The sequence below is a fragment of the Astatotilapia calliptera genome, chromosome 9 (genome assembly GCF_964374335.1).
Source record: "Astatotilapia calliptera chromosome 9, fAstCal68.1, whole genome shotgun sequence".
NCBI lineage: Eukaryota > Metazoa > Chordata > Actinopteri > Cichliformes > Cichlidae > Astatotilapia > Astatotilapia calliptera.
This window is the reverse complement of record NC_137430.1, coordinates 34947697-34962178: the sequence shown is the minus strand read 5'-3', so window position 1 is coordinate 34962178 and position 14482 is coordinate 34947697. Positions and strand designations below refer to the sequence as shown.

Below are 14482 nucleotides of genomic sequence, written 5' to 3'. Positions count from 1 at the left end.
TGTTTTGTTGTTTTTTTTTGCTTCCCCCCTTTCTCACCATCTCTTCCCCCTTCTATTTTTCTTTCTCTCGCTCTCTCTCTCTTTCTTTCTCCCTGTCCTATACCCCAGTCACGTCTGTAACAATTGAAAATAAAATAAAATAAATATATAATCATAATAAAGGTCAATCAAATGGACCAATATGGCAAGGCCATGATGATCCAATTGGTAATGTAAATCCACTTGGCATCTTTCTTCGCCTTCAGACAACAATTCTGATGGCTAAAGATCCAAACAGGACAGGCAAAAAGAAAAGAAAAGCAAAGCAATTACATTTATTTGAATTAAGTCAACTCAGGGTTAAACCTGCATGTTCAGATAAAAAGAGGGTGGGGCTAGCAGCATCTGGCCAATCACTAATATGGATAAGTGTACTGACCTCAGTGTCGCTGATTTTATAAAGGAAGCTCTGTATGGGACTTTAGTATTAATAGAACTGAATGAATGTGTGAGTGTTTTAAACTATTTGATCTGCTGTATTAATAAAGTTTAGCCTGTTTGAATAAGGAAAGAAAGTTAACTATATAAGCTAACAGACTGATCAATATTACAGTCTTCCAATATTATAATCAAGTATTTCATGATGTTTTAAAAATTAATGTTTGAAGACAGTCTAAGTTTTTATTATTTCAGGCACAGGCTCATTGGAGTTAAATGCTCTGAGAGGAAAGAATAAGGATCAGACTACAAGCAGGTCTGATCTGAGGTCAACATGTACAAACAGGTGTCCTGCTCTCGATGACATATTAATGCTTTCAGAACTAAAAATTTATATACGGAGCTCTGATTGGTCAGCAATCAAAAAAGGATTTGATCAGAAATATAGTAGTAGTAACAATAGAGTAATTTAGTATTATCTTAACTTTCCTACAGAGAGTGCAGAACAGAACGAAAACCGGTTTCATGTCAAGTGTTGATGATGTCATGATGTTAGCGTTTCATGCTGTAGCACAAAGAACAACAGCTGGTTTCATGAAATCAGTGATGCATTTTGATGATGATGCAAATTGTTGATGTTTTCAATAAAAGCCTTGCCTTTTTTCTCCTTAACTCTATGTGATAGAGATCCTACTCACACTCCTCACACTGAGTGATCTGCCTGCTACACAAGAGCTCTCAGCTTATCCCAGAAGGTGCTGGGTTACACCTGTTGTCACAAAACGTCTTCTATGTCTCATTTCAACAAACTTCTATCAGATAGAGGCTGGCTTTTATTTTTTCTTGGTAACATTATAGCCATTTATACATTCATGTGACAACCCTGCAGCTGCATATTGTGAAAGATTGGGATGTCCTGAAAACAATGATCAGTGCACTCACAGATTATGTATACTGGATATAAGCAGCAGCTACAACATATTGAATTGCGTCCTTGAATGCTCCCTCTCTGTTAAAGTTACAGTTTTAAACAAAATATATTCCAATAAGGAAGAACTGTCATGGTCCTGGGTCCCAGTGTTTTGAGTTTATTGTTATTATTTTCCAGTTTCTGCTGTTTTGTATTTGTTCTTAGGGTTTGAGTTGTGTGTTTCTATCATCCCCACCTTTGTCTCTCCTCTGTGTCCTGTTCGTGTCCCAGAGTTGGTATTGTGAAACAGTCTGTGAGTTTCCTGTTTTACTTTGTAGGTTTGTGTCTCGTTATGTCCATTAGTCTAAGGAGCTTGCAAAGAAAAGCGTCTGGACTTCTTTAAGTTGCTTGAAGACGTTTCACCTCTCATCCGAGAAGCTTCTTCAGTTCTAAGGTCAAATGGTGGAGAGTCCCAGATATAAACCTAGTGGGAGTGACCCCCACAGAGGGACAAAAGGACCCCCTGATGCGAATTCGCATGACAAGGTGGGGCCAGGTTTCACAATGAACTCACCCGAAACTCTGGCTGATTGGGTCCCACACCCAATTTCACACCTTGGCTCAGGCGATTAGAGGATCATCAGGGGGTCCTTTTGTCCCTCTGTGGGGGGTCACTCCCACTAGGTTTATATCTGGGACTCTCCACCATTTGACCTTAGAACTGAAGAAGCTTCTCGGATGAGAGGTGAAACGTCTTCAAGCAACTTGAAGAAGTCCAGACGCTTTTCTTTGCAAGCTCCTTTGACTACGATGACCTGGATGACTGAGAACCTTCACAGACATTATGTCCATTAGTTCCAGCTGTGTCCCCTCCTGTCTGCCATTTCCTGATTACCTGGTGTGTGTATTTATACTGCATTTATACTGCCTGTGCTCCTCGTCGCATCGTGTGTGTTTCTCTGTGAATCTTCTGTGTATTTAGCGTTATCCTGTGTTTCACCGTGTCTCTCTGCTCCTCGCCCCATGTCTTCCTTTTGTGTTAGTTTTCCCAGTTTAGGTTTATGTTCGGTTCTGCCCACACCTCGGTTATTGTTCACTGCAATTAAAACTCACTTACACCTCTGCCACTGTCTGCTATTTGGATCCTCCTTACTCACCACCACACGACTGCTGCCCCAGTTGTGATAAGAACTTAATCAATCAAATAATCTTTAGTTTCAACCCCGGTTTGAACTTGAGGAATAGGACCCAGTTGCACCCTGTTGATTATAGAAACTTTGCTTCATACATTCACCTGAGACTCTGCTGCTAACATGTTACATGGCTTTACATTATGACTGAACCAGTAACTACAGCAAGAGGAAGTAAGAGGATGTCTCTATGTCTACAGTACTGATAGCTGGTGCACCAACACAGTTGTAGTATGTGACTGTTAAATCTTCCCAGAGAGTTTATTGCAGTTATGATTTCTCTAGAGAAATTCCAATAGATGCTAATGCTAACTTGACTCTTAAACATTTGTACAGCAGCATTATCGGCGAGCATATTTAGCAGGTGTCCATTGTAGCTTGGCAACTTTAATCAAGTTCCCCGAATTCCACCAACTTTTTATATGTGCCAACATAGGAACTAACGCACTGTATTTGTTTTAATGTGCTACAGCTACCACACCAGGCCTCAGTTTGAACTAAAACAAAACATGAGAATAAACTGAATGAGAAAATTGCATATTTCAAAGTGAAGTGTGTCACAGTTTCACAGTCAATCATCCAGTGGAGGGTTTTTCTTTTCCTTTGAAGGTTTGAAATGTGAACATTGTTCTGCTGCAGTCAATGGACTAAACCAGAGCAGAAGAAGACAGACTTACCATGAAGATCCTCAGTGTGGATCAGTATAATATCAGTCTTACGTCTGCAGTTTAGTGTCAGCACAACTTTCACATCATATTCATCTCAGCACAACTAAAACACGTCCACTGACCCATGATACACCAGTCTGCAGGCTAAACTCTCAAGAAAGCTACGTAGCTGCTCCACTTCTGAAGTCCTCAAGTTGTTGTTACTCAGGTCCAGATGTTTCAGATGAAAGGGATTGGACTTGGAGAGAGCTGAGATCAGAGAGCTGATCTCTGACAAACCACAGGTCTCCAATCTGAATAGAGAATAAAAAATGTTTGGATAAGTTTTTAGACAAAGTGTGTGTTTGAAACAATGAGATGCTGCCCTAAAGTTGGTCTCTCTCTCTCTCTGTTACACACACACACACACACACACACACACACACACACACACACCACTCCCCACTCACATCCTGGGCCATCTGACCTCAGGAAATCCCATGATAGGGTGGGGCCAGGTTTCACAATGAGCTTGCCCGAAACCCTGGCTGATTGTGACCCACACCCATTTTCACACCTCAGCTCATGTGATTAGGTAGAGGATCATCAGAGGGCCCTTTGTCCCTCTTTGGGGGGAAACTCCCACTAGGTTTAAATCTGGGACTCTCCACCATTTGACCTCAGAACTGAAGAAGCTTCTCAGATGAGAGGTGAAACGTCTTCAAGCAACTCAAAGAAGTCCAGACGCTTTTCTTTCCAAGCTCCTTAGACTACGATGACCTGGATGACTGAGAACCTTCACAGACACTCGTAAGCTGGAGAGGAAATGGCGTGTCACAAATCTAGAGGATCATCATTTAGCCTGGAGAAATAGTTTGCTGCTTTATAAGAAAGCCCTCCGCAAAGCCAGAACATCTTACTATTCATCACTGATTGAAGAAAATAAGAACAACCCCAGGTTTCTCTTCAGCACTGTAGCCAGGCTGACAAACAGTCAGAGCTCTGTTGAGCCAACAATCCCTTTAACGTTAACTAGTAATGACTTCATGAACTTCTTCACAAATAACATTTTTATCATTAGAGAAAAATTACCAATAATCATCCCACAGATGTAATATTATCTACAGCTACTCTTAGGACCATTGATGTTAAGTTAGACTCTTTTTCTCTAATTGATCTTTCTGAGTTAACTTCAATAATTACTTCCTCCAAACCATCAACGTGTCTTTTAGACCCCATTCCTACAAAACTGCTCAAAGAAGTCCTGCCATTAATTAATTCTTCGATCTTAAATATGATCAACCTATCTCTAATGATCAGCTATGTACCACAGGCCTTCAAGCTGGCTGTAGTTAAACCTTTACTCAAAAAGCATCTCTAGACCCAGCAGTCTTAGCTAATTATAGGCCAATCTCCAACCTTCCTTTCATATCAAAAATCCTTGAAAGAGTAGTTGTCAAACAGCTAACAGATCATCTGCAGAGGAATGGTTTATTTGAAGAGTTTCAGTCAGGTTTCAGAGCTCAGCACAGCACAGAAACAGCTTTAGTGAAGGTTACAAATGATCTTCTTATGGCCTCTGACAGTGGACTCATCTCTGTGCTTGTCCTGCTAGACCTCAGTGCAGCATTCGATACTGTTGACCATAATATCCTATTAGAGCGATTAGAACATGCTGTAGGTATTACAGGTACTGTGCTGCAGTGGTTTGTATCATATCTATCTAATAGACTCCAGTTTGTTCATGTAAATGGAGAGTCCTCTTCACACACTGAGGTTAATTATGGAGTTCCACAGGGTTCAGTGCTAGGACCAATTCTGTTTACATTATACATGCTTCCCTTACGCAGCATCATTAGAAGACATAGCATACATTTACACTGCTATGCAGATGACACCCAGCTCTATCTGTGCATGAAGCCAGATAACACACACCAATGAGTTAAACTGCAGGAATGTCTTAAAGACATAAAGACCTGGATGGCCGCTAACTTTCTGCTTCTTAATTCAGATCAAACTGAGGTTATTGTACTCGGCCCTCAAAAGCTTAGAAATATGGTATCTAAGCAGATTCTTACTCTGGATGGCATTACCTTGGCCTCCAGTAACACTGTGAGGAACCTTGGAGTCATTTTTGACCAGGACATGTCCTTCAACGCACATATTAAACAAATATGTAAGACTGCTTTCTTCCATTTGCGCAACATCTCTAAAGTTAGAAATATCCTGTCTCAGAGTGACGCTGAAAAACTAGTTCATGCATTTATTACTTCCAGGCTGGACGACTGTAATTCATTATTATCAGGATATCCAAAGAACTCGCTGAAAAGCCTTCAGCTAATCCAAAATGCTGCAGCAAGAGTCCTGACAGGGACTAGAAAGTGCCTACTTGTTGTTCCTAGAGTATTTAAAAGTAGAATGGGAGGCAGAGCCTTCAGTTTTCAGGCCCCTCTTCTGTGGAACCAGCTTCCAGTTTGGATTCAGGAGACAGACACTATCTCTACTTTTAAGATTAGGCTTCAAACTTTCCTTTTTGCTGAAGCATATAGTTAGGGCTGGACCAGGTGACCCTGAATCCTCCCTTCGTTATGCTGCAATAGACGTAGGCTGCCGGGGGATTCCCATGATGCATTGAGTTTTTCCTTTCCAGTCACCTTTCTCACTCACTATGTATTAATAGACCTCTCTGCATTTAATCATATCTGTTATTAACCTCTGTCTCTCTTCCACAGCATGTCTTTATCCTGTCTTCCTTCTCTCACCCCAACGGTTGCAACAGATGGCCCCGCCCCTCCCTGAGCCTGGTTATGCCGGAGGTTTCTTCCTGTTAAAAGGGAGATTTTTCCTTCCCACTGTCGCCAAAGTGACAGGCTGCAGCACCCACGATGTGGGACGGAGAGATTCAGAAGGTCTTTCCTCCTTGCTGCTGTCAGACTCCCCAACAAAGACTTCAACTGACCAAACACACACATCCACACATGTGCAATAACACTAAGTGTAATTGTTTTTTCCAACAACATAGGATTTTATTCTGTTGTATATATTATGGTATTCTTTTAATCTTATTCTATTCCTTTGCTCTTCTTAATTTTTGCAGCTGCAACTTTGCACTGTCCACTTTATGCTGTGAACAACATATTTCCCATGTGTGGGACTAATAAAGGTTTATCTTATCTTATCTCAGTCATCTCAGCACTACTAAAACATGGTGACTAACCTCAGAGTTTCAAGTCCACATCCTGGACTCTTCAGAAAAACACACAGCTGCTTCACCCCCATGTCCTGCAAGTTATTATTACTCAGGTCCAGCAGTCTCAGATGGGAGGGGTTGGACTTCAGTGCTGCTGCCAGATAATCACAGCTGGTCTCTGACAAACCACAGTCCTTTAATCTGTATAAAGAATGAAAGATGTAAGTTTATTAGACAAAGTGCTTGAAATCATTCAGTGTTTCATCATCTGTTCAGAGCTGAAGAAGGTTCAGAATGTAGAAGTTTAGAAAATGGAAACTCCAAACAGCTGAAGCCAACAGGAAGCACCCACGATGTGGGACGGAGAGATTCAGAAGGTCTTTCCTCCTTGCTTCTGTCAGACTCCCCAACAAAGACTTCAACTGACCAAACACACACATCCACACATGTGCAATAACACTAAGTGTAATTGTTTTTTCCGACAACATAGTATTTTATTCTGTTGTATATATTATGGTATTCTTTTAATCTTATTCTATTCCTTTGCTCTTCTTAATTTTTGCAGCTGCAACTTTGCACTGTCCACTTTATGCTGTGAACAACATATTTCCCATGTGTGGGACTAATAAAGGTTTATCTTATCTTATCTCAGTCATCTCAGCACTACTAAAACATGGTGACTAACCTCAGAGTTTCAAGTCCACATCCTGGACTCTTCAGAAAAACACACAGCTGCTTCACCCCCATGTCCTGCAAGTTATTATTACTCAGATCCAGCTGTCTCAGATGGGAGGGGTTGGACTTCAGTGCTGCTGCCAGATAATCACAGCTGATCTCTGACAAACCACAGCTCACCAATCTGTATAAAGAATGAAAGATGTACGTTTATTAGACAGACAAAGTGTGAGCTTGAAATCATTCAGTGTTTCATCATCTGTTCAGAGCTGAAGAAGGTTCAGAATGTAGAAGTTTAGAAAATGGAAACTCCAAACAGCTGAAGCCAACAGGAAGCAGCTTTCAATTTTCCAGAAATTCCAACAAAGTTATAGAAAACATTTTTCTTACATTTTTCAGACATTCCTTCCCACTATTGCCAAAATGCTTGCTCATAGGGGGTCATATGATTGTTGTGTTTTACTCTGTATCTATTATTGTATGATCTACTGTACAATATAAAGCACCTTGAGGCGACTGTTGTTATGATTTGGTGCTATATAAATAAAATTGAATTGACATGCAGACTGGAGGAACCAGGGATTGAACCCCTAACCTTCCGGTCAGTTGGTGACTTGCTTTACCTCCTGAGCTACAGTCACATGCTGACTGACCTCAGAGTTTCAAGTTTACATCCTGGACTCTCCAGAAAACCACACAGATGCTTCACTCCTGGATCCTGCAGCTTGTTCGCATTCGGGGGAAAACTGTCACCTCTCAGGTCCAGACGTTTCAGATAGGAGGAGTTGGACTTCAGAGCTGCGATCAGCAAGCTGATCTCTGATGGATCACAGCCCTTCAATCTGTATAAAGAATGAAAGATGTAAGTTTATTAGACAAAGTGCTTGAAATCATTCAGTGTTTCATCATCTGTTCAGAGCTGAAGAAGGTTCAGAATGTAGAAGTTTAGAAAATGGAAACTCCAAACAGCTGAAGCCAACAGGAAGCAGTTTCAAGCAGTCTTCAGGAAACTTTAACAAAGCTATAGATTTTTTTTCTCACATGTTCTTCACCATTTGACACATCTAAATTTATACATTTAAAGACCTGAAAATATGAATCAGACTAAAGAATGTTGAAATGGTGGATTATATTTGAACTTTTACAAACAAACCAAACTATTAGTTGGATATCCAATTACTGACTAGAGCACTAAACTCTAAAACACAGTATTTGATTTGATTTGACACATGTCAAAGAAAAGCATGTGACACAAGAAGTGACTGTGCTCAATGTGATGAACTGTTTCCAGTGTTAGAAGTATATGGGCTCAAAATGTGGTCATAAATATTTTGTACTTGTAAATCAGGATTTGTATGTGTAAAAAAATTTTGTGTGTGGACTTAGCCAAAAGAAACCCCTGCAAATTACAAGTACGAATTTTGACCCTATTTTTCTTCCTTTCATCTGATTGGTGAATGTCATGTCAATCACAAATGTAACAATCCAATCAGAGAACAGATGGGTTTGGCTGTCTTAGGGGCACTTTTTTTGAACTGCAGGTCCTTGAAGGGAATAAATGCCCTTTTACATGCCAACCCAGCGTTTTCCTTCATCACCAGGAAGGAAAACAGTCTGTGGTCGCCTGAGTTTGGTGATTTTTGTGTCACACTGCAAAGACCCACAGAGCCCAGCAGCCAGCAACAAATTCTGGATCCTTTGCTTTTAGTTAGCAGTTAGCATTAGCAGCACATCCTGCGTCCGATGTGAAAGGACTTTTATACTGCGCACTGTGACTCACAGCAATGGTCCCGGGTCAGCCCTGACGTTGTGTTAAACTAATCCTAAAGTAATAATGGTGTTTCTAACCACTGATATAGCACAACTTTATCCTTTCAACAGCTGCTGAAAGTTAGGGGACCGAGCTGCTATCGGATATTTATATAGAGATCCTCCAGCTTCAAACTGTATCACCCTTCAAGGACCTGCAGTTCAAAAAAGCGCCCCCCCCCCCCCCCCCCCCCCCCGACAGCCAAACCCATCTGTTCTCCGATTGGATTGTTTAATTTGTGATTGACATGACATTGACCAATCAGCTTAAAGGAAGAAAAATAGGGTCAAAATTTGTACTTGTAACTTGCAGGTTTTTCTTGGCTAAGTCCACACACAAATCTTTTTTACACACGCACAAATCTTTTTTACAAGTACAAAACCGATTTACAAGTACAAAATATTTATGACCACATTTTGAGCCCATATAAGTACTGCCACACCACCCCTAGCATGTCTGATCTTGTTTCATCTCATAAACCAGTGATTCCCAAACTTTTTTTGCTGGCCCCCCTTTGTTTTACAAGAAAAATGTTCGCGACCCCCCTTTGTGCGCACACGCACGCACGCACGAACACATCCTCACATCCACGCCCCCCCTAGGGGTTGGGCCCCACACTTTGGGAAGGTCTGTCATAAACTAAACAGGGTCAGCCCTGATAAGTACTTGGATGGCAATACCAGGTGCTGTAAGCTTTAATTGTCACCTAAAGGCTGTCCCAATTCGTAGACTCCTCCAAATGCATCCTGCTTTTCCCCAGATTTGAAGGATGGGTCAGGTGTATCCTTCGTGGCCCACCATATCCCAGAATTCATAGCACAGCACAGCCAATTCTAGTTTCCCACAATGGTAACGGCTACTAAGTTTTAATAATCCAATTCAATTCAATTTTATTTATATAGCGCCAAATCACAACAAAAGTCGTCTCAAGGCGCTTCATAGGTACAGACAAAAGCCCAACCGTCATATGACCCCCTATAAGCAAGCACTTTGGTGACAGTGGGAAGGAAAAACTCCCTTTTAACAGGAAGAAACCTCCGGCAGAACCAGGCTCAGGGAGGGGTGGCCATCTGCTGTGATTGGTTGGGGTGAGAGAAGGAATAATATTACTCTTATTAATTTTTCTGGGTCACAAAATAAACTTTTAACATATTTTCAGGCAAGAATGTAGCTGTGTAAACTTCAAATATCTGCTCAGTTTATCAAGACACCACATATTTGCAAAAGTGCTCTGACATTTTCGGAGACGTCTGTTACCCACTCGCTCGAGAGCTAGCCAGGGTTCAGTGGTCACTCGAACCGGCGACAACAGTGAACTCCCGGCTTCATCGTTTTCAGACCCCCACGGTCTTTTGCTACCCAGGTTAAACATGATATATAAGCCACTCAGACTCAACTTAAAAGTGTTATTGTTTGGCTTTTTTCCAGTGTTTTATTTGTTCTGGACTAAATCACTTTGGCTGAGATCAAAGTTATTCGATTATATTAGTTTAAATAAAACTTTATTAATCCCTCGGGTGGGTTCCTCTGGGGTTTTTACACAGCTGAAACGTCAAACAGAAAACCGAGTAAACAGAAATGTGAGATGGTCGAGATTTTACTCCAGTGTACTGTTATATTTTAGATAGCAAGGAGCAGACGACCGAGTTTATTAAACTCCACCGAGACAGCTGGTGACGCAGATCTGAAGGCTAGACTGTTCCATTTCACAGCCTTGCACTTCCGGCTTTCTCGGTCTTCGAAGTACCTGATCCATGTAGACCGTGAAGGCCGGGTCCTCCGAAGGATGTGGCCTAGGTTTTGGGAGACAGCTCTAGTGTGCGCTCTCTCTGCGGTAATAATAATAATAATAATAATAATAATAATAATAATAATGGATTGGATTTATATAGTAGGGCTGGGTATCGTCACTGATTTCTAGAATCGATTCAATTCCGATTCACAAGGTCCCGAATCGATTCGATCCACGATTCGATTTAATTCGATTCGATTCGATTTAAATCTGGGAAATTTTGACAGTCAGAAATATAATTCAGATCAGTACATTTACATATTTTTGTATCAATAAAAAGGAAGCTGACACACGCAAGACTTTATCACAGGTGTGAGCGTCACAGCAGAGACCTTTGTGTCAAAGTAGCTGAAGATAAAACACAGAAAAACATGAAGGTGATTTTCCTGTTCTGGGATTTTATAAAAATATTCTGCAGTACATCAAAAACGGAAGAAAACCATTAATCAGCACATGAACATCACCTCTGACGTTACAGCGGTTTTATTAGAGACACGGCGTTTTGCATTTTGCGTTTTGAATAATTTTAAAAAGTTTAAATTTGTTACTGTCATATTCCCATATATCATTGGGATGTTGTTTATTCTATTACTCTTGTTCTCTTCTGCTTGTTTTCTTTTTTTCTTTCTCAACAGGTGATCCAGGTGATCGATAGATGCATTTTTTTTCCTGCCCATTCTGTTGGTTTTTGTTTTTTTTCCCTTCTCCCCCGTCCCTCTTCTCAGCTCTTTCTCTTTCTTTCCTCCAGTCAAGTCTTTCCCGTATTCAGCAAGTGAAAATAAAATAAACAATAAAAGGTGAATCAAATGGACCATTATGGCAAGGCTGGGATGGTCAGTTTGGTAAAGTAAATCCGTTGGGCATCTTTCTTTGCCTTTAGACAACAATTCTGATGCAACAGAGCCAAACGGGACAGGCCAAAAAAAAAAAAAAAGTTTAAATTTGTTCAGTATTGAACAGCAGAAATGAGGTTTTCTTTTTGGAAGAATGTAAAAGGGAAAAAAAAAAGCGGCCGACAGCGCTGTAAGCAACAGTAGACTTGTGCGTATCAAGCAAGCGAATAATGAAGAAAGGGAAACTGTTCGAGAGAGAGAGAGAGAGCTGTGCATCGCGATGGAAGCAAAACAGTAAAAGAGTGAATCCATGACGATGTTTATTTGAAGCGTAGTTTGGATCTTCTTTTGCTGCTGGTTCGGTCAATATTGTTGGAGAGACATCAAACTAACAGCTTTAGAATCAGCGCATAAAGGGCGTGAACACAAAGCGCCGACAGATCAGAATCAGCGAGCTGTCGGCTTTCAGCCCCGACTGTGAGAAAGGCGACATCTAACTGATCCTGATCCGCGGGTCACGCTGTGTGTTTGTACCTGCTCTCATTTACTGTCTTAGCTGTTTGGTGGTTGTTGAAATTTTGTGAGATGTCACCACAGATTCTGGCATTTCGGGCAAAATAAATTTATATTAAAAAATCGATTCGGGATTTTAATGAATCGATTTTACGTTATCCAAGCCAGAATCGATTTTAATTGATGAATCGATTATAAAAACCCCACCCCTATTATATAGCGCTTTTCAAGGTAACACACGGTGGTGTTTTTTCTGTAGCCAATTTAATGAAAAACCTATAGATATCTTCTTAGTATATTTTCATAGTATAATCTTCACGTGCTTCATCCGAAGCACACTTTCTGTGTACTCACTCCCTAATTTATAGCAAAAGTATTCACTCACTGTGTCTTTACTGTTTTGCTAGATTAGCTTAGCTTGTAGCTCGCTAGCACCATGGCCTCTTCACCTGACCCTCCTTCACCTGTCCCTCCTGCACTTTCCTGCTCATTGTGTTTAGTTACTCCTCGGCCTCCTTTAGCAGTAATGATACCTGTAACAAATGTAGCATATTTGCAGATCTGAAGGCCAGGGTCGCACCCTTGATTCACCCATAGCTAGCCAGGCCGCTGTAGCTGGTGCAGCCAAAGGTAGTGTCGCCCCCCCCTGGCAGACCCCAAGGAGCTGGGGAGAGAGGACGGCTGGAGCTGTGTCCCAATTCAGGGACAGCACGCTTTGGAGTGCGCATTTGTAGAACGATTACATCACAATACAACAGCAGTACAATACAAAGTAGAATTAAACAGTACTGCAGTAAAGGTGTTGTACTTATAGAAATTGTAAACCATAAACAAACAAACATTATTCAGAACCTACAATATACCAATGCTAGGGGGAGAAGTACAACTGATTAAGCCAAAGAGTAAAGGAATTGAAGAATCTTCCTTTTTTCACATACAACCATAGTTTTTATAGCTTTTGGGTTAGTAGAGTTCTTAATTGAACTAAGATATTGCAAAAGCTCATAGGAGAATACATCAAAAGAGGGATGTCTTCCTAAACATTTGGATTTGTGAATATGAATTTTAGCCATTAAGATTAACAAGTCAATCATATATCTGTTATCAATGTTGAATTGTATTTGGTTTTGGTGGAGACCAAATAATACATATTTCCAAAACAGTGCAAATCCTTTAAATACATTTTCTGAGACAAATACTAGATTCCTTGCGAGTCTTACAAAAGCTACAGTTTGCATCAATGTCTAATTTGAATTTGCTTTGAAGATAATCTTTAGTTGAGTAAATTCTTTGTATTAATTTATAAAAAATGTCTTTAACTTTGTTGGTAATTAAATACTGATTAGGTAATCTCCAAACTTCATTCCACATAATATCATCAGACCACCAGTTCCAGAAAAAAAATTACATATGGTAGCATGGTTATACTATTCTGAAATAAAGATCTGATAGATTTATTTTTGTTTTTAGAATGTGTTTAGAAAAGCATATCTTAACAACAATAGTTTGCATTGGAGATGCCAACGGCCTGTGGAATGAAGTGATATTAAGTTGATTCTTAAAAAGGATACAAACCCCTGATGGTATTGAGCCAAATACTTTAGTATATTCATCACGATTTATAGTTAAATTGAAAAGTAGACAAAGTTATTCATAGGAGAAAAGCGTACCATTTGAATCGAATAATTGATTGACTAAAACAATGTTATTCCGAAACCAACTACCTAAGAAGAGAGATTAAGTAGGATATCGCTGTTATTCCAATATAATAACTGTGTGGACTAAATGCTTGTAAATAAGAGTCCATGCTAAAAAAGCTTTGTGATGAAAAGCAGAGATTTTTATAGGGATTTTATCAATATCAAACTTACAAGTAAGTAGCTATAGTATTCCAAATGGAAGTAGGATTATTCATTAGATTTTTTAACCAATTTATTTTGAATGTGTTATTTAGAGTTTTAAAATCTAACACATTAAGTCCTCCATTGACATATGTGTTTATAAGAACTGTTTTTTTAATGTAGCGTGTCCTATTTTTCCAAATAAAATTGAAAAGTAACTTATCAACCTCTTTCATGAGTTTATTATCGAGGTGCAATGCCAATGCTGCCTATGTACGACGAGAGCTGCCTTCTGCTTTAGTTGTCCCGAAGTGTACTCCAAATGCGCTCAACAAATGTGCCCTTTATTTCCCCAAATTAGAAGTGTGGCCCGGTGTAGACTTCGTGGCCCAACCTATCCTACAATTCATAGCGCGGCGGTGGGTGTGGATATTTTGTTTGGAAAAAAACGGCGGATGCCTGAAGCGGGGCGGCCGAAGAGTTAACTTTCAAAAGTAAGTACTGAATATTATGTCACTTATTTATGCGCGAATGTTTAATAACGAAGAACATTAAAACATTATTGTTGGTCACATGTCGGCAAAGTCATGTGACGTTAGTGACGTTTGTACTAACTTGGTTTTAAAGCCTTTAAATATACGCCTTCAATAGTCGACCTTAATCT

General features: G+C 40.1%; 2 protein-coding genes across 3 annotated transcripts in view; one reads left to right on the top strand and one right to left on the bottom strand.

The window, feature by feature from the left end:
* Window positions 1-14482, bottom strand: part of LOC113028832 (uncharacterized) — a 48111-nt gene that overhangs the window by 14861 nt on the left and 18768 nt on the right. For both annotated transcript variants that reach the window (XM_080306863.1, XM_080306862.1), the window contains 4 exons: window positions 7683-7871; window positions 7040-7213; window positions 6382-6555; window positions 3308-3478 (listed from right to left, as the gene is read on the bottom strand). In XM_080306863.1, coding sequence (XP_080162989.1) covers window positions 3308-3478; window positions 6382-6555; window positions 7040-7213; window positions 7683-7871 — 708 coding nt within the window. The remainder of the gene's footprint in view (window positions 1-3307; window positions 3479-6381; window positions 6556-7039; window positions 7214-7682; window positions 7872-14482) is intronic.
* Window positions 1-14482, top strand: part of LOC145431207 (uncharacterized) — a 382620-nt gene that overhangs the window by 367256 nt on the left and 882 nt on the right. The window lies entirely within an intron of this gene.